At 45.3% G+C, this 20,058-nt stretch overlaps 1 protein-coding gene across 1 annotated transcript in view; it reads left to right on the forward strand.

Annotated features, from left to right (window-relative positions):
• The window catches only part of COL22A1 (collagen type XXII alpha 1 chain), a 310,551-nt gene that overhangs the window by 131,073 nt on the left and 159,420 nt on the right, over nucleotides 1-20,058 (forward strand). Inside the window, exons 6-12 of the mRNA XM_054020800.1 lie at nucleotides 686-809; nucleotides 3,962-4,237; nucleotides 5,284-5,364; nucleotides 6,227-6,340; nucleotides 6,952-6,996; nucleotides 9,186-9,239; nucleotides 11,184-11,222. Coding sequence (XP_053876775.1) covers nucleotides 686-809; nucleotides 3,962-4,237; nucleotides 5,284-5,364; nucleotides 6,227-6,340; nucleotides 6,952-6,996; nucleotides 9,186-9,239; nucleotides 11,184-11,222 — 733 coding nt within the window. The remainder of the gene's footprint in view (nucleotides 1-685; nucleotides 810-3,961; nucleotides 4,238-5,283; nucleotides 5,365-6,226; nucleotides 6,341-6,951; nucleotides 6,997-9,185; nucleotides 9,240-11,183; nucleotides 11,223-20,058) is intronic.

Below are 20,058 nucleotides of genomic sequence, written 5' to 3' on the forward strand. Positions count from 1 at the left end.
CGTCCGAAACCGATAAGACTGATGCTTATCGGTTAACCAGTTACACTTTTACATCCCTACTACGCACTGAGTACATTTCTGCTAAATCTGTTTGCAAAGTGTGTTTTGAGAAAGCACAGTTGATTCCACAAGCCAACAGAACAGTAACGTCTCCTTCAGGGCTGGCACTAAAAGCAGTGCCTGCTTTGTCGGGAATCCGATACGATACGATCCTTTCATGCTGCTCCGGTTGAGTACATTCACAGGATGTGTCAGTTCTGCCTGCCTGCTTTCAGATGTGAAAAGCCCCCACTGCAGCAGGGTATCCAGACAGGATGCTTCACTTATCCGCTGGGTAGCTAGGCACCGGGGGGGGGGTACCTCATCAGGGAAAACACAACCTGTTCAGCATGATGTAGAACAGTCTGCAAAATCCCAGGTTTGGGTATTTAGGATGAGGGCTGGGAATGAATCATCTCCTCACCACAGGAATGGGGAAGAGCCCCTCTAGGCTAAAGCTGGCATGCGCTGATGGAGGGGAGCAGACACATGTTTGTCTTTTTACTGGCTGCCAGATACAGCAGATTTTTTAAACATCTACATCATGGCTTTGGAAAATCTTGCCAGGACACGCAGGGGTTTCTGTTGGAGTCTTTTGCTCTTCGTTGTTGTCGGTTACATTTCTCTCTCACTTCTTCTTCCCCAGGGGTGTATTCCCACAGGGCCTGCCTGATGAATATGCCTTTGTAGCCACCTTTAAATTCCGGAAGGCTTCCAGGAGAGAAGACTGGTATATTTGGCAGATTATCGACAAGTACGGCATACCGCAGGTATGGGCCCTTTCCAGCCTTCGGGAGCAGCCGTGTTCCACACAAGCTGGGCTATGCCGCTTTAACCCTTCACTCCCCATTCCGAATGGACTGATGAACATTCCTTTCGACTGACACTCTTTCAGTTCATTCTGCAGAAGAACCTTTGCCTTTAAAATTGGACACGGCCCACGGTTTACATTGGGAAGGAGGTTTGCTCAGGCAGTGGCTGGGGTTAGGAGGAAATGGGCAGAGAAAAGAAACTCTCCTAATTTTCAAAAGCACTTTGAGTCTTTCAATAAGTTTATTCAGCCGGTGCTTTATAGAAAAATGACTGATTGCCCCAGAATAGGGGAGGATGGCTTCACCGTTACAGCACAGGACTGAGCCTCAGGAGAAGTGGCTTATCTTCCTGACTCTGCCACAGACTTCCTAGGTGACTTTGGGCAGGTTACTTAACATCCCTTTGCCTCAGTTTCCTCCCCTGTGAAATGGGCATAATAATACTTCCCTACCCCGCATGGGGTTTGTGTAGGTGAATTAATGTTTGTAAAGCACTTGCAGATCTTCAGATAAAATAAAAAAAAATAATCTGCAAATGCTTTACAAACATTAATTCACCTACACAAACCCCATGTGGGGTAGGGAAGCATTATTATGCCCATTTCACAGGGGAGGAAACCGAGGCAAAGGGAGTAACCCGCCCAAAGTCACCTAGGAAGTAGCTGTACAGTCACAGAACCTAGCGAGCACCCCCTCCTGGCCACTCATTAAGATGGCTGTGAGGGGGAATTCAAGTCTCTGCTGCTCTGGATCCCCAGGGGTTTCAAGCATCTGGAGTCTCAGCAGGCTCCAGCACTGGTTCCTTGCTTGGCCTTTGTGGCACATTTCCTGGGCACCAGATAGTCTGTTACCTCTTCTTGGAAATGGGGCTCTTCATCTTACCTTTCCTAGGCCCCCCAAGATACCCTGTTACTTAAATACACCCTGCCCCACAGCTCCACTTCAGAGGTGTGAGGCTTCCGGTTACAATTGAACTCTTTCAGAGGCACACAGCGGTTGGGAAGCAGTTCACACACACTCTGACACTTTGCACGGAGTCGAATGCGTTTGTTCTTTTATACCTAATCAGACAGAGCACAAAAGAGTGTGGATCACACACAACAATCAACACAACATAGGTCACTTTCGATCTCTCACCCTTCACTTGGGAGTGCTTCGGGGCCACCCATTGTTGTGCATTGTTGTGCCCTGCCTTATATATATGGGTGGTTCATCCCTCCTGGAGTCCCTTACCCAGCTTCTGTGACCCTGCTGTCTCCTGCTTCATGCTTCCTCTCTGGCTCCCCCTATTTCTGTGTGTTTCTTATTTAAACCCCTCTTGGTGACCTTTTCTCTTTTGTTCTATTCCTGGTAAGTTCCACTGTTCCTACCTTCCCCCCCCTCCATTCAGAGTCATAAGCTAGAATGGTTTTCCAAGGCTTGAACTGCTTTTTAGCATAACCTTTGTATAGTAAAAGTACTGTCATTAACCTTAAGTATTTCCCTTTGTCCCTGTCTGGTGTGTACCAGCTGCAAGACTTTGGTGGATCCACATACATATAGACACGCATGATACTGCAGTTGTTCATAATGCAACTTCACAGTAAAAAAACAGAATTCATATGTTATACGTACATAGCCCCATTCATCATGAGTGCAATCTATCATCTGTTGCCATATAGGTTTTTTAACACCACACCATGTTGTCTTTTTTGTTTTGAGTGTGGGGTGGGGGAGTGGGTTTTTTGTTTTGCCTAATGTGTACATTTTAGTTTGTTGTTACAGAGTTACTGGTGATTCCTGAGTGGGCTGCCAATGCTGATTGATTTAGCAGTGCCACATATTATTATTCCTTTGGATTTGAACTTCTAAAGGATGTGAAGAGATATTTGAGACACTCAGGCAGCACAGGGGATGGGTGTAGTATAAGAACCTAGCTAGCTGGCTAACTAGATTCTTAAGTCAGCCAGCGAACAAAGGTTAATATCATTATCTTGATAAATTATCAGCTGATCTTTGATAAAAGGAAATGTAACTTACTGTGAAACCATACTCTCTTAATTCCGAATCCTATATACCAGACAGTCTGTCATTTCCTGTTGTTCATAGCTGAAAAATTGACCCCCTGAAGTTCGGAAAGCAAAAAGCAAGGGGTAAAAATTTCAAAAGTGCCTAAGTCCCATTTTCAAAATGACTTTGACACTTAGAAGCCTTAAGTCTCAATGAAAGTTAATACGACTTAGGGTATGTCTATACTTACCTCCGGGTCTAGTGGTAAGCAATCGATCTTCTGGGATCGATTTATCGCGTCTTGTCTAGACGCGAAAAATCGATCCCGGAAGTGCTCGCCGTTGACGCCGGTACTCCTGCTCCACGAGAGGAGTACGTGGAGTCGACGGGGGAGCCTGCCTGCCGTATCTGGACCCACGGTAATTTCGAACTAAGGTACTTCGACTTCAGCTACATTATTCACGTAGCTGAAGTTGCGTATCTTAGTTCAAAGTGGGGAGTTAGTGTGGACCAGGCCTCTGGCTCCTAAATGCCTTAATCACTTTTGAAGATGGGACTTTGGCTCCTCGGTTACTTAGGTGCTTTAGAAAATGTTACCCTTTATCTGCTTGCTCCTACGTCCATGGCTTACTATGTACAGTACTTGAGTGGTCCGATGGAGGAATTATGAGAAACAATATGCTCATAGCAATGGCCTTGGAAAGAGAAAGAGAGAGAATTAGTGGGTGGAGTATGAATTCCACAACGCTAGAGGTGATAGGAGTTTACCTATTACAGATTAAACTGGGATCTTTCTCTCTCATTTGAAAACGTGATTGAATTTGAGTCCAGTCATTCAGTACTCCTTCCTTCTTTGTCACGGCTTGGTCATTTTAGTCATAATGGTAGGTAATTTAGGCCATCATCTAAAGTCTTTAACATGCCTTGTCTTTTCCCAATCTCATTTCCTATCCCATCTTCAGGCATGTCCCCCACACCCTGCTTATATCTCTTTCCCTTCCCCTCTGCTCTTAGTAACTTTGACTCTGTAAAGCACTTTGGGGTACAGTTTATGTGAAAGGACGAGTGTACGGAGAATGAAGTTGTGTTGTATCGGCAGCGTTCTTTCTGTTGATTCCCAGGTCTCTATCCGCCTGGATGGAGAGAACAAAGCCGTGGAGTACAGTTCCATTGGGCTGACCAAGGACGCAGTACGAGTGGTCTTTCGAAATGCCCGAGTCAGCGATTTGTTTGACCGCAACTGGCATAAGATCGCCCTCAGCATTCAATCCAAGAGCGTCTCCCTCTACATCGACTGCAAACTAGTGCAGACGTTGCCTATTGAAGACAGAGAAAATATTGACATTCAAGGAAAGACCGTGATTGGCAAACGCCTGTATGACAGCGTACCCATAGACGTAAGTACTGAGTCTGCGGATTCATTCCCAGGGGAATGATGTCCATCGGTGCAAGGGTGATGGGGTTTTCTGGTGTCACACTCTCACTGAACCCTCTCTTTATTCATTGTCATTTCCTGAATCTTTGCGTTTGATTAATTCTCTGAGAATGGCTGACATCTCATCAGATACCAGGGTTTCCATCTTCTAACCTCAGAGTACTGAAGTGTGCAGTACAGGAATACAAAAAGGGGGCTCCATTTCATCCTTCCAGCCAGTCTGAGCTTGCCATTGTTAAAGCCATGTCCATAGGTATCGATCACCCGCAAACATAATCGGCAAATCTACATAATACCAAACAACATCTGAACGTCTCTTTGCTGTCCCAACCTGGCCCTACAAGGGGTTTCATGTGTAGTAGTTGGAGGCAGGAAAGACTCATTAAATCACTGAGTCCTCTCCTGCAACGTCAGAATATGGTCCTCACCGCACAGAGAATACATCCGGCATTAAATTTGTACCATGCTTGGTTGTAGCGAAAAGATCAAGATACTTACACTGGGTCTGGTTCTCTTCTTACCTGCATGTAAATCAGCGGTAACTCCATTGAAGTTATAAGGGGCCTGGGCAAAGTGAATGGCGTGTGCATGTAAAATGGTTTAGTAGCATTTTACCCATAGAGGGAAATGACTATGTGAGTTGAACACAATGAACGCCATCCTATTCAATTGAAATTGCAGGGCGAATTTAGGTAGACAGAATGTAACTTTCCAGATAGGAATTTGGCCAGGACACAGAGGTTAATATACATCCTTATTCTTGTAAAAAGCATCACAGGATCTTTAATGAACACAGAGAGTCAGAATCTCATTAGCATAGTGTCCTTCACAGAATGCTGGCGTATTGACAGAGAAGGATGCATATCAGCTATGGAACCCCCAGAACCATCGTGATCTGGCCTTTGTCTGTATTGTTTGCACTCTTTGTATCGAAACACTAGGCACAAGTTGGCATTAATAATTCACAGTCGCTGAAACACGGCCCTATTGTCTGTCTTTGTTTTCTAGTTTGATCTTCAACGGATGGTAATTTACTGTGATTCCCGACATGCCGAGCTGGAAACCTGCTGTGATATTCCCTCTGGACCAGTAAGATGTTGTTTTGTTTGTGTGTGTGTATATATATATATATACAGACACTCTTAGTTTAGATCGATTATCCAAGTAAGGGGTTGCAGCTGTGTGAGTCTGATGTTATAAAGGTAGTGAATCAAACCCATAGAACTGGTAACATGACAATGATGAGTTTACTGAAAAAGTGAAAAGTATAAAGAATTAAACCTTTCCGTGTCTCTTTCCCCTGTCAAACTATCATGGGAAAGAGAAAAATCTGAAGGGTTCAACTGCTGATTGAAGAATAAAAACTCCATGTAAAAGTAGTCAGTGTGTTTCCTATTGCTGCTGTATGGGACGAGCTAAGACAGCAACATTGCTAGTTAGTGTCTCAGTCCACTTGTCAACGGGCAGAGATCTGCATTGCAAAAAACACCAGCACAATGTGGAAGAAGTGTGCAGTGCCCCAGTCACTGCTGTAGCTATTGTCGGGATAAGCAGGTTTGCGCGGTCCAGACTGGTACCTTTCACCAGCAGTTTTAAAAACCCAAATCCAACCAAACACTTGATTCTTCTGCTCCCCAAGTCTCTGGAATTCAACATAGAATCACAGAATATTAGGGTTGGAAGTGACCTCAGGAGGTCATCTAGTCCGACCCCCTGCTCAAAGCAGGACCAATCCCCCGACAGATTTTTGCCCCAGATCCTTAAATGGCCCCCTCAAGGATTAAACTCACAACCCTAGGTTTAGCAGGCCAACGTTCAAACCACTGAGCTATCCAGGCATAGTTAGCAACATGTTCAGTAAATACCAACTTGGCTTCCATAAAGTGGATCAAAGGCAAATGAGGTTTCTAAAAGGGAAGACCTGATAATGACAGGAGCTGTTTGGCTTTAGTGCCAGGTGACGGTCGTTACTGAAGTGCCACCTGCTGAAATAAGACCCACTGTCGGCAGTGAACAAGTGGGCCCCCCAAACACCCTCAACTGTTCCTGTCCTGCTGGAGAAAAGGTGAGTGACTCTCTGTTCTCTTTTGGGAGCCTTTGTTTCTTCTCCCTGGCCAGACCCTTTGGTTTTGGGAGTAGGATCTAGTAGAGGACTTGCATAGTGCTTGACCTGCAGTGCCAGTCAGGATCACAGACTCCTCTCCTGGATTGTAAGCTTGTTGGGGAAAAGGCCTGTGTCTTAGGGGTTTTGTCAGCACCCTGTTCACTGGATCTTGATCCTGATTGTGGCTTCTGGAGATCAACCTAGAAAATGAAGCAGCAATTTTTACCACCCTTTTAAGTACAGGTTTTGTAAGACATAACAGGAATAGGCTGGTAGCGTAAATGGGAGCCATGCAGAAACAATCCCCTTGCCTTTAGTGGAGTTGAGCCCGTTTCAGTCAGCAGTGAATGGGGCCTTTAAGGTGTTAGCACTGCTGCAATATTTTCATCACTGACTTTTTTCTTTTTGTGTGTCGTTGCTCAAACCTTGAGGCGGTGTAGCTTCCCATCCATTGCCCACTGAAATGGACTCTTCCATTGTGGGGCTCTTTCTATTGTCGCTGGTGGGCCCCTCGTGTGCTGGCATGTAACGAGAAGAGCAGTCTCCAAATAGTCTCCTTGTTCTCTCTTTAGGGTGAGAGGGGCCCAGCTGGCCCTGAAGGTCCTAGAGGTCAAAAGGTCAGTAGTATGTTTTCCATTTTGTCTATTTAAAAATACTGCATGAGGTGCTGGGTTATTCTGTATGACGGAAAAAGTTTAAGGACAAAGTCCAATAAACTAATCGCAGACAAGAGATGGATTGGATGTGTCCAAGGTGGACTATGGGGAACGCAGTAGTTAGTGTGCGGGTCTTGACTATGCTCACCCCCAAGTTTCACTGAAGTGGCTTTATGTATCTTCTAGAAGCACTACCATGCCACATTTTTGTTTCTCCATTGGCTACATTTTTGTTTCTACATTGGCTGTTTCTACATTGGCCTACATCACAACTTTGATGGCGATTCTCCAGTAATTCTGCACTGTCCCCAAGCTAAAAGGCCACATCATTACGGTTAGTCATCCACCAGAACTTTACTGAGGTTGGGGTAGGAGGATGGAGCCCTGTAATCCAGTATCCCAGCAAGAGCACTTGAGCCAGGGGGTGAAGTTAAATATGGGCTATATTTCTAGATAGGTTTCTTCTTAGAATGCACAGAGTAAACCAATCATTCTTTCCGCTGATGATTCTAAATCCTACTTAGCTGGATGATGCTTATCTCTCATGAAGTGTGAGAGGAAGCTCACTTATGCTGTATGACTTGTGAGGTTAAAAATCCCAAAGCCTGTTTTTTTGGAGTGGCTCACTGTACTCTCAACAGTTAAACGTTTCTGGGATGCGGAAAGAAAGGCTTTGGGTGTATATTTTCTGCTGGGGCAAATGGAGACAAGTCTGTTGACTTTAAACTGCAGCTGTTTAAAATGGCAGAGAATTTGGCCTGTTGTTTCCATGGGACTATAAATAACCCCATTCCTATTTTAATCTGTGACAGTTTAAGTGATGATGGGCTATTCTTCAGAATGACAGAACCATGAGAAATGACTGCAAGAAAAACACAAAAGGATGGCAATGATAAAACAAAGAAAGAAAATGTGTGTTGTCTCACCCACCGGCACAGCCCTGTAACAGACTCCAGAAACACTGGTGTCTAGCCCACTTCACTCTCAGTAGAATGGTGTGAACACAGTTCTGCAGATGGAGGATTGAATAGCAAGCCTTATTCACTGATCTATGGCTAGTAATCACCTGGCTTTGATGTTCCATAACCCAGGTGCATCCAAGGACCTATAAGGTTTGTGTAACAGTGATCTAATGAGCTGTGCACAGACCCAGGAGTTGGGGACTCTTGAATTTTAATCCAAGCTCTGCTGGCGAATCACTGTGTGGGAGAGGGGAGGTTATTTAACCTCCCTTACCCTCATCTTACCTATCCACTAAATAGAGCTAATTTGTTGTGCCTGCCTCACAGGGATGCTGTGAAGATTAATTAGTAAATGGATGTGAAGCAGCCCTTTATGGCATTTGTGGTCCAGTTAATATCTAGGCTAGATTGTCAGTCCTTACGCAGCCCAGAGGAGAGGATCCCCTCTCCACCAGCCTGTACATGTGTAACGCTGACCACCCCCAGTCATTAACGGGCAGGATTGAACCTGGGATCTCTGGAGCTTAAAGCATGTGCCTCTACTGCATGAGCTAAAAGCCAACTGGCTCTTAGCTCAGGCTGTAAAGCAGACTCATTTAACTCTCTCTCTAAGTGGCTTGGTGCCACTAAATGGGACAGAACACCACACCCTTGGCAGGGCTGGCTCCAGCGTTTTTGCCGCCCCAAGCAAACCTCATGCTCGGGATCTAATGCAGCCCACATTTCAAAGGCTGGGAATCCTCACTGTATTGAAAAGGAACTGTAAAGGTAAGGCCTTCTGAGGGTGCTCAAAGGAGACGTCTCTTTGCCTTGACACTGCCCCTTCGAGGATTCCCTGTGTATTTTAAAATCCATGACTGCGTATAAATCATACACCAACACCCAAGCTTCCCATGTACTGGAAACAAAGTGATGCATAGGTGGGCTTTCTGATTGCAGCAGCACCTGCCCTGTTGCTAGCTATTAAGCTGGGGCTTTGGGGAATGTGGGCTTCAGTATTGGGAGACAAATCTCTGAGACACTTAAATAACACAGACATATTTGAAATATTGAATATACGAACGGTAACATGGGGCAACTCTTGAGTCGAATCAGTTGGGTGGCACAGTCAGCAATGGCCGTGTGCCTTTCAGAAGAGCAATGTGCTTTACAGTCTTGTGGTGCTCACATCTCTTTCCTCTCCTCCAGGGAGAAAGTGGCAACCAAGGACTTCCTGGTCTAAAAGGAGAAAAAGGAGACTCGGTAAGTCAGAGCTGCCAGAAGCTAACTGATTTTGTAGTGGAATATGAGAGATGGGAAAAGGGTTGTTCTCCTACTGATTGCATGGGGCTTATGCTACTGCGAAAGGACTTCCGCTTACTGAGTGGTCCCTCATGGCCAGAGTTCTATTTTCAGCAGGCTCCCTCTATTCTTTGTCTTCATGGCCCTTTAGGTTATTGTCTACATTGCAGTTAGACACCCATGGCTGGCCTGGGTCAGCTGACGCGGGCTTGCAGGGCTTAGGCTGCAGGACAGTGAAATTGCTGTATAGATATTTGGGTTGCAGCCTGAGCTCTGGAACCTGACAAGGGGGAACGTCCCAGAGCTCCAGCTCCAGCCTGAGCCTGAAGATCTACACTGCAGTTTTACAGCCTTGGAGCGCGAGTTCAGCTGAGACAGGCCAGCCGTGGGTGGTTAACTGCAGTGTAGACATACCTTTACAGACCCACCACAGCCTTTCTTGTATGTCCTACCACCCTCTACTTGGGGCTGTTTTAATGACCGCAAACAGTCCCACCAATAAAGTCCATCACTGCAATCCAAAGGTTCCCACATATCTCTGGCTCTTCTGTTGTCTACAAAGAGCTCTTCCCCTGACATAGCATAGGTGTCTCTCCCTGGAGTTTAGCCTTCTGGCTCTGGCTTCCTTCTCTCGCTAGTGTTTCCCCTATTCTAAGGGAGAAGACCCCGTCTATATACTGTCCTTCTCCAGGGAGCTCCTCCCAATTGGCTGGAAGAGAAGGGAGCCCTGCCCCACCCTAGGCCACACTACAGGACTTCAGATCCCAGGCCTTTAAAGGAACAGTGTCCTAACTACCCAGAACTGCTTCCTCTCCTCCACTATCAGGCCATTTCCTGGATCCTTGATCCTTCCAGCTCCCTGGAATGGGGTTTTCTGGCCCACTCTGTTCTTCAGGGGTCAGTATTCTCCCTGCAGCTTGTGTTTGTCCTCCGAGCAGGGATGATATTCACCCTTCTAGGGTCAGTCAGCTGATGCCATTTTCTGTGCGTTTCAATGCTTTGTCACGCAACCTGAGGGCTAGTTGGCCTGTCGTCGGCCTTCTAGTTCAAATGTGCGAATTGGATACACTGACTGCGTAGCACATCCAGGAGGGACACTGTGGTGCATTGACACACAAAGGAAAGAGTCGATCTTTGCTGTTTACATGAAGGTGACATTGGGATCTCATTTCAATCAAGTGCTCCTGATTAAAAAATGCCACCCTCTGGTTCATTATTTAATAGAGAAAAAAATGCTGGGTTTTGAACGGCGATCAGGACTAATGAAAGCTGAGAGTGTCTCTGGTTTTGGAAGCTTAATGTCATAAATATTAACTAACATCATATGTCGAATCCGGGGTAGGTGTGGCCAGGTGAGAATGGGGATGCTGGGGTTCAGAGGATCTAGGTTCTTTTAAGCTGCTATTTGTTGTCTGAACTGGGGAAGTCACTTGATCTTTGTGCTGCCCTGTTATATATATAGGTGTAATATAATAAATGTATCTTTAATTAAATAAAAAAGTGTAACCCTGAAGAAATGTAGGCAATTTTCTAAGCAACCGCATGATTTTGTGGTTGCATATCCTGTCTTCCTCTCCCACCAGGGTTTATCTCCATCTCGCCTTATGTTTTGTCTGAACTTTGCTCCTGATCCTGCAGTTGGACCCACAGGGACAGATCTTTGCACCTCTGGAGGCCAGTTGCAGGAGCATGACCTTGGATTATAAACAGTCCCAGAGCAGGATCTCTGTCTTGTGCTTTTCTTCACATAGAGGGCCATGCATATATGCACCTGTATAAATAATCACTAATAAAATCTGCATGGGTGTTTTGACAAATAATATTTAGAAAGTGCTTTGAGATCCTTGAATAAAAGTTGAAATGTAGAATTGTATATTAAATTTCCCTTCCCCCCGTCCTTTCTAGGGCAGAGGAGCATATGGCAGAGGAGAGAAGGGAGAACAGGTATGGTGATATTGTTAATTATACAACACAGTTCGATCATAGCCCACTCCACTACTTTCTTTAGCTCAAATTCTAATTTTGGAACCCAGGGGAACTTCCAGAGTAAGACCTGCAGGAGGGAGACCCTTATGAACAAAGAATTCAGGAGATCTGCGCTGGTTGGATTTTAGTAAAGGAAGCGATATACTTTCTCACACATGCTTCGTCAGAAATGTTAAGATTTGTCACTGCTTTGCCCCAGGGGTAGTCTCAATTCCAGCTGTGCAAAGTGTGTGTAACATGCAATCACATCAGAATGATAACACTCACTTGGACAAGTGGGAAGGACTACACAAGGAGCAATGCGATGGAGAATCAGGCTCCGTCTAATGGATCAAAAACTGGCTCAAGAAACATGAACAAATGGTACGGATAAGTGGCAGTGCATTGATTTTTACACAGGTATCAAATAGAGCACTGAAGGGACTTCTAGGCTATTAGGCAGCAAAAACAGTCAATGCAAATTTAGGCTGCATAGGCAAAACATGACCTTATGGAGGAGAGAAATAATAGCCCCACTCTATCCCTGTGTTATAATCACACTGAGAATATCACACTCAGTTCCGGGCACTGGAATGATGCAGACAACCTGGCGAACGTAGAGAAGAGCAAGAAAAAAAGATTGAGGGCTGATGGGGTCGCCTGATGTGGAAAGATTAAAAGAGCCAAATCTGCCTAGCCTGGCTAAGTGATAATTCTGGGGGGGACATGGAGAAACTCTACAAATATTTTATCATTATTGGAGGAATGGAAATAATTAATTAGGGTGGTACCAGGGGATAATGGGATGAAATGAAGAAGGAAGACATAAAGTGTCCTGATCATGAGATGTAATCGTCTGGTGAACTCTCAAAAGAAACAGTGGGCAACTATTTAAAACTACATTGGACAATACATTAGTAAATGTCCTGTAGGGAAGAATCCTGCACTGGCAGGTAGAGATGGAGTCTTTGACCATTTGAACCTTCCTATCTCTACTTTCTTTGATTATAATCTATTGATCATATACATCCAAAACGCACCATTTGACCTTCTTACATTGCAAATGAAGGTTGCTTATTAGAAGAAATGTTACTAAGGCAGCCCATAGACATGGGAAGAATAAAAGGCAAATTTCTGCATTCATATATGTGCAACCTTTTCCATTGACAGGCAGAATTTGGCCTACAATAGACATTCTAGATTCACAATGCAGCCTTTAAAAATCAGCCAGTGTTTTTCATGTGGCAAGGGTCACTCAGCCCCGATGAAAAGCATGATATTTAATATGTTGGTGCTGTAGTAGAAATAAGGTCTGATCTGGTCAAGAAGGGTCTGAATGGTAGGAAGTGCCACCTCCTGCCTTTGTCACCCTGCTGAGGAATATGGTGAGCATGCAGGTTTTGAGTGAAAACTGGATATAACATCTGGGCTGAATTTCTCTGATTAGGTAGCCAAGGGGCATCCTTGATGGCTGCCCACCAGCATGCATGCATAAAGATCCTTAAATTTATGACTAGTTAACTCTGTTTATTTGATACATTTGCCAGCAGAGGCATTCTGTGGGCCTGCATTTAGTAACAAAGGAGCTGTGTCTTGTATATGTGCCCATAGAGAACATGGGCACGGTCTAGGCATGTTTTGGTACAGTTCTTGGTGGAGGGTGTGTCTCTGCTGAGCATGGCTGACATGTTTGACAGCAGGAGGAGAATGTGCTATTCCTGAGCACGTCCACTGATTAAGTAGCAGAAGAGCTGACACCTGCCCAGCATGTCTTTTGAGATCAGTGGCACAGAAGGTGTGGATCTGTTGAGCGTGGCTGATACATCTAGCAGTAGTGGAACAGGGTGTGAGTATGTCAGAAGAAGGGGTGCTGGTGTGATTGAAGTAACTGGTACAGTTGGCAGCGGACATGTCAGATGCCTAACTGTGTGAGATGTACTTTGTACTCCCAGCAGAAGAGGAAGAGAGCATGTGTATGTTTCACTGAAAAGGTTCACTGACCTGGTATACCTGGCATCAGAAGACTCACACACCTCCTGGTATGTTTTCCCTTTGCCCCCAAAATGGTGGAATAAAACACCTCTCTCTTTCCCTTCATCTTGACCATGGGAGCTTTATATTTACCAGTTACCACTCAAGAGAGAGATCTTGGAGTCATTGTGGATAGTTCTCTGAAAACATCCACTCAATGTGCAGCAGCAGTCAAAAACGTGAACAGAATGCTGGAATAATTAAGAAAGGGATAGATAATAGGACAGAAAATATCATGTTGACGCTATATAAATCCATGGTATGCCCACACCTTGAATACTGTGTGCAGATGTGGTTGCCCTATCTCAAAAAAGATATATTGGAATTGAAAAAAATTCAGAAAAGGACAACAAAAATGATTAGGGGTATGGAACGGCTTCTGTATGAGGAACGATTAATAAAACTGGGACTTTTCAGCTTGGAAAAGAGACGGCTAAGGGAAGATATGATTGAGGTCTATAAAATCATGACTGGTGTAGGGAAAGTAGATAAGGAAGTGTTGTTTACTACTTCTCATAACACAAGAACTAGGGGTCACCAAATGAAATTAAAACAAATAAAAGGAAGTATTTCTTCACACAACGCACAGTCAACCTGTGGAAGTCCTTGCCAGAGGATGTTGTGAAGGCCAAGACCGTATCAGGGTTCAAAACAGAACTAGATAAATTCATGGAGGATAGGTCCATCAATGGCATTAGCCAGGATGGGTAGGAATGGTGTCCCTAGCCTCTGTTTGCCAGAAGCTGGTAGTGAGCAACAGGGGATGGATCACTTGATGATAACCTGTTCTGTACATTCCCTCTGGGGCACCTGGCATTGGCCACTGTTGGAAGACAGGATACTGGGCTAGATGGACCTTTGTTCTGACCCAGTAGGGCCATTCTTATGTTCTTACCTGCGTTTCTTGGATTGTGGGCTGTTAAATCTGCTGGTGGCAAGTAAATGGAGAAAAGAGATTGACTTCAAAAGCCAAAAGTGGGGCCTCCTTTGTTCTGTTTTGCACTGTGATCTCTTTAAGGACAGGGCTCATGTCTCCAGTGCCGATGGAAGAGAAGTTACCATGTTTTGAGACAATGTAGATGGTGAGATTGTATTGCCTTCATAAATCCTCATTATTGTGTGTGCTGGGTGATTCAGAATGGTCTTACGCGTTCATCAGAAGTCAGTTCCTGATCTTCTCGAATGAGAGGTGAGGCACTGGTCTGCTTCTCCATTCTGCTATACCAGCTTTATGTCAGTGTAACTCTATTGACATCGATCAGGGCACGGAGCATCTTTATATTTCGATATAGTACAGCGCCGAGCACATTATTGGTGGCAAACCAACAAACAACAACCCGGGCTGAAATCCTCCACTCTGCATTGGAAAGTTTAGGAATAAGAGTTTATTTGATTGAGAAAATGAGGGAATTCATAATGAAAGCTGAAACGGCATCCTTAACTTGCCCTGCTGTGCCTAGGTATTACAGGGATGACTTGTGTGTTGTACCTTCGGGTGCTGATGTAAGTATGTACAAACCAGGAGAGTGACAGGCACAGTACCCAGGGCTTGTGCTCCAAATATTTCACCATAATCACAAAATTTGAACTTGTACATGCAAGCAGTTAATTGCATGTGCAAACAGGAGTGCTTGTATAATCCACTGTTCAGTATGTGTCACACTTCCCACTCTGTGTCTGATCTGCACAGATGGGTCTGCTTCAGCTGCCAGCTATGGGAGTTAGTCCTTTAGTTCAAGCTATAGACATTCATGAAGTCCTAGATATAATCTCTGGTCACTAGCAAGGTGGATGTTACCCTTGTCCATGTGTATGTACTTGGTTGCATGCACAACTACGTGCTTTGCACACACACATACACAGTATGCAAATGCTAACACCTGTTAGCACATGTCCAGGCCAATTTTGTGGTCACCACCTAAACGAAATCTTGTATGTTGTGGGAATGCAGATTGAACCTGGATTAATATCCTAAGGCATAATAACCATGAGCAGTACTTCGTGATGTCTGTGATTTGCCCCATTGGTTGTCTGAAAAGCTCCCGTCCACACTGGACATAATCTGCCCCACTCAGTGCTGTCTGAGCTGACAGCAAAGTCTGCCACACAAATCTTCAAGCCCCGACCAGCCCAGGGAGAATCAGCATAGGTGAATTGGAAGATGGGGCAATGACTGTAGAGCATTATCTAGGGTGATTTAAGCAAGACGGGATTTCAGTGGCTCTAGATCAAAGTCTAGGGAAGACATGTCTGAGACAGTAGACACTGTACCGTGTGAGGTCTGCAGCCATGTCCGCATTCCTGGGGGACAGCCGTCCACATCACAAGGCAGACTGCTCTTTGGATTGTTTTACTTCAAAAGGCTTTGAGGAGTGAAGCGCCCTGCCTTGCAAAGTGCCGAGCATTTCCTGAGAGGTGCTGAGCCACCCTTAATTCAAACTAAGGGCAATGGGCCCAGAGGGTGCTCAGCTCCTTGCAGCATGCAGCCCTCAATGAACTTCAACAGCATTCCCATTCCTGGGGAGAGTAGAGAAACTGCACCCAGGTCTCCTGCGTGATAGTGCAGAGAAGCAAGCACATGGTGGGTCTGCACAAGGCCTGTGCATCAGCTAATTCCCACGTCATTCTTCACCATAGGGAATGCAGGCCCTTTGCACAGGGACCATTAGGTGGTTAACCACCTCATAGGACTCAATCTGGGATTTAGGCACCTCAGTACCTTTGTGGGAGTATTAATAGTTCCTTTCTCCCACACTTTGTGTGTCTTTGAGGTAGTGACTGTGTCTCACTATGTCTTTGTAAAGTGCTTTGTACAATGGAGCCCCAATCTCATTTGCTACCATAACTCAAATAATAGTAACAATAATTAATAAAAATCCCTTTTAATATATAGATGACCTTAGTGGAATGAGTCAGTGGACGGGTGGCTTCCTCGTAACCTCCACACTACATTTGGGCACCAAAGAGTCGGGGGAAACGCATGAACATTTGGAGACACTTGTTCGTCAGTGTTTGAAAATGCCACCAATCAGCATTTTTCACTTGCAGTGAATGGCTGGGGGAAGCTGAGCTCCTTAGAACCTGATTCACAGCAGAAATCAGCAAAGTTCAGAGGATGTTGCAGCTGGTGGTTTTCATGACCAGGGCGGGGTGAGATAGGGATGCGCTGCTTTTTAGTTCATAAATAAACTGGTTAGAGCAGGACAACTAGAAATCAAGACTGCTGGGTTCAGTTTCTAGCTCTGCTACTGACTTGACTTCTCTACGGTTGTTGGATTTAGTCTGCAGGTGCTGGGTGGTATTAGTGGCCTGTGACATGCAGGAGGTCAGACTAGATGATCTGGTGATCCCTTCTGGTCTTAAACGCTATGACTGTAAGTCACCCAGCATTTAACCTCACTGGGTATGTCCACATGGGGCTAAAAGATCTGCAGCATGACCACCGCTGGCCCGGGTCAACTGACTTTTTGCGGGGCTAAAAATTGCTGTGTGGCTGTTTGGGCTCAGGCTGGAACCAGAGCTCTGGGACCCTCCACCCTTGCAGGGTCCCAGAGCTCGGGCATCAACCTGATCCTGAATGTCTACAAGCAATGTTCAGCCCTGGAGCCCAAGCCCTGTAAGCCCAAGTCAGCTGACCCGGGCCAGCTGCAGGTATTTTATCCCTGTGTAGACATACCCTCTAGGTCCTCCATTTACCACCTGTATAACAACAGCTCACCTACCTCCCAGGGCTATCATGTGACTTTCGATTAGTTAATATTTGTAATCTTCTTCTGGGTCTCAGATAAAAGCTGATACCGAATGGTTAAGTGTTAGTGGTTTCCGCATGTACTCTCCATTCCTTTGTCTGGTCAGGGCAGTTTCATTCTATGATTCTAGTATTTTTTTAAACCCTCTTTCCTCGACTTAGAGTGCTTTCTGCATGGCTAGCTGAATAACTGAGGAGCTGCAGTTGGGTTGGCTTCTTTCCCCTTAAACAATAATTAAAGGGTTTTAGATAAAATCAGTGGTTTCTGTGACCCAGAATAACAGCTGCAGATTGTAACAAACAACTTGAAGCCAGATCACATAATAATAATTTTGCATCCTGACAGCTTAGTACTAACACTGAAAGAATTCCAGGGCTTGTACAGATTTTTTTCCCCCTTTACACAGTCTAAGTGAACATTATCTTACATTTTCAGTCCCAGTCTCTCACTGCCAGGCCCATGGCTGGTACACAGTGACATCTGCTGGCAGTGACAAAGCTGTAAACTCTCCACCACCTTTCTTTCTTTCGGGCATTTCCTTGCCAAACTCAGCTCCGAGTGTGAAAACGAATAGTATCAGAAAGCTTTTGCATCTCTCCATTCCTCTTCTGGTGAGAGTTCTGTAAAAGAGATTCCCGTGATTCAGTCACTGATAACCGGGCCAGGACGCAGAACGCTCTTTCACACGGTATTACGACTGACAGGTATGGATTAGCTGCTTGTCAGGAAGTGAAAAGAGCCTTCCTAACCAGCTAATGTGCGTGTAGAATATAAAACAAGCCTGTTATTCTAGTAAATTACAGCCTCCAGAGGTGCTGCACAAAACAGATCTTTGTCACCCCCAGCAGACCTGTAGTCAGTCAAAGGCATCACCCCATCACATGCTATCTGCCATCTTTCCCCTGACTAAGAGCTTTGAAACCTGTTCTTGTGGCCAAGTTTCCCCTCTCCTTACCCATTCATAAGAACAGAAGAAGAGCAGAGGCAGTGTCGCATACTCCAGTTGATTGATAAAGTTAGGCAGTCAGGTCCTTCCTTCTCCATATTACACACCCCTTATCAATGCTTGCTGCCAGGCTGACCTTCCCCTTTAGAGGTTGAAGATGGCGACTCTGACAGCTAGGGCAGATAAGCAGCTGTGTCATGGAGCCAAGAAACCATGGCCAGCGGAATGGACGTTTGTTCCACACTGTTCTTTTCTCGCACATGTTGAAGTTTCACCTCTCTTTAATCACCAGTACTCTGCCCCGGCCGCACTAACCTGAGATGCTGTAACTTCAAATGCCAATACTGTCTGGGCTCTCTTACGTCAGCAGAAAGCTGCCAATTCGCCTGTCTGATGCTTCTGGGGAACAAACCAAGAATGGGACACGAAAAGACACTGCTCGGAAGCCATTGCCTTGATCAGAAACATTTTGTATCAGTCCAACGGAGGAGTTCACATTATTACGGTCAACTGTTTTTACAGCCCCAGAGGAGCACATAGTACTCTACAGACCAATGAGACTGGGCCTACCATGAACAGCTCACAATCTTGTGGCAAGATTCTACCCTGGGCAGCCTTAAGTGCACCAGGTCTTGGGGCTGCATTGTGGGAAATCACTGGGACTCTGTGTGGGCACAGGGCTTCAACCCATGTGGACAAAAGTGCAGAATCGGGGCCTAAATTCAGAGAGACCTATTAGGTGTGTCCGCTTCCTATTCTGTATGACATATTCCTTTTGGACCTGGCGCTACATACGACAAAAACCTTTGGGCAAAAAAAAAAAAAAAAAAAAAAGGCCAGAAATGGTGTCTCTGGGGAAGCTGAGCACGGTGAGTTAATAGGTTTCTCTGACAGGGCAAAACATCCGCCTGGTACCTGACAAATCATCTGGAGCTGCACAGCTACAATCGCCACATGCTATTTATAGGCCGGAGGATACAAATTAATCAATGTCATGCTAAAGGCGACCGTGTTCTTGTTCTGCTTCAGTGCACACTCACCATCCAGTGCCTGGCAAGCTGTTTGTCTGAGGGAAGCTTTGATCCTGAGCGAAGACAGATGAAAGCGGCGAGGATTGTTTTTACCTAGAGACAAAGAGCACGTTACGTCGTACAACTGCTCACTATTTGTCACATTTCCAACTTGAATCCAAATATCTAATTTTGGTGGCAGAATTAAAAAAAAAAAGGCGGGAGAGGATTAGGGTGCAGCATTCACAAAAACATGTTCCTGGGTTTGTGTTGGGGTTTGTTTATTTGGTTTAGTGTTTTGGGTTCTTTTACAAACTTTAATATACAATATTGTTAACTGGAGTGTGTATCTGCAAGGACAAAAGAGTAGGACAGTGATTCAGTTCGATGAGACTTTCTAGGTTTGACAAGTTACCCACGAAAAGGACAGGCCCCCTCCAGTATCTGTCAGAGGCAGGGTGATCCATCCAGGATAGGGTCACACTGTCTTTGGAGTTTGGCCCCTTGTGTCCATTTGTCTATTTCTGAACCAGGGGCGGCTAGGTACATAGCACAATGCCATCTCTAACATCTCTCAACTTTTTCAGCACCAAGGTCCTTGGCAGGAGCCTGTCTGGACCTTACCTGCATGTCGATTTAAATAGGATTCGTTCAGAGACAAACACACACAGTGATTACTATTTACAAGGCACTGTAAGTACACTCGGGGTTTAACAAAACACAGGCACAATTAGCCATAGTCTTTGCTGGCCTTACTCCACTGACTTCATTTGGCCCGATCTGCCCCGAGAGCTGCAGGGAAAGCTGCATCAAAGGAAATATTGGCTCTGCCAGACTAAAAACAAACCCCTTCATGTCCGGCTCTCTCTGTGCCGTGACCACATGCTCTGTGGAATGCAGATTTGACTCCACTCTGCGGTTGCGGTGTTGTGTTTGTTCAGAACCATAAAAAGCAGAGAGCCTTTTCAGAAATGTAAGTGCTTCCAAAGGGGCCTGCACAAACAGCAGTTCTCTCACAGAGCTCTGGCTGGCACTTGTAGAAATTTAGTAATTTTCCTCAACAAAACTTGGAAACGCGG

Source organism: Malaclemys terrapin, chromosome 2, assembly GCF_027887155.1.
Source record: "Malaclemys terrapin pileata isolate rMalTer1 chromosome 2, rMalTer1.hap1, whole genome shotgun sequence".
NCBI classification, from domain to species: domain Eukaryota; kingdom Metazoa; phylum Chordata; order Testudines; family Emydidae; genus Malaclemys; species Malaclemys terrapin.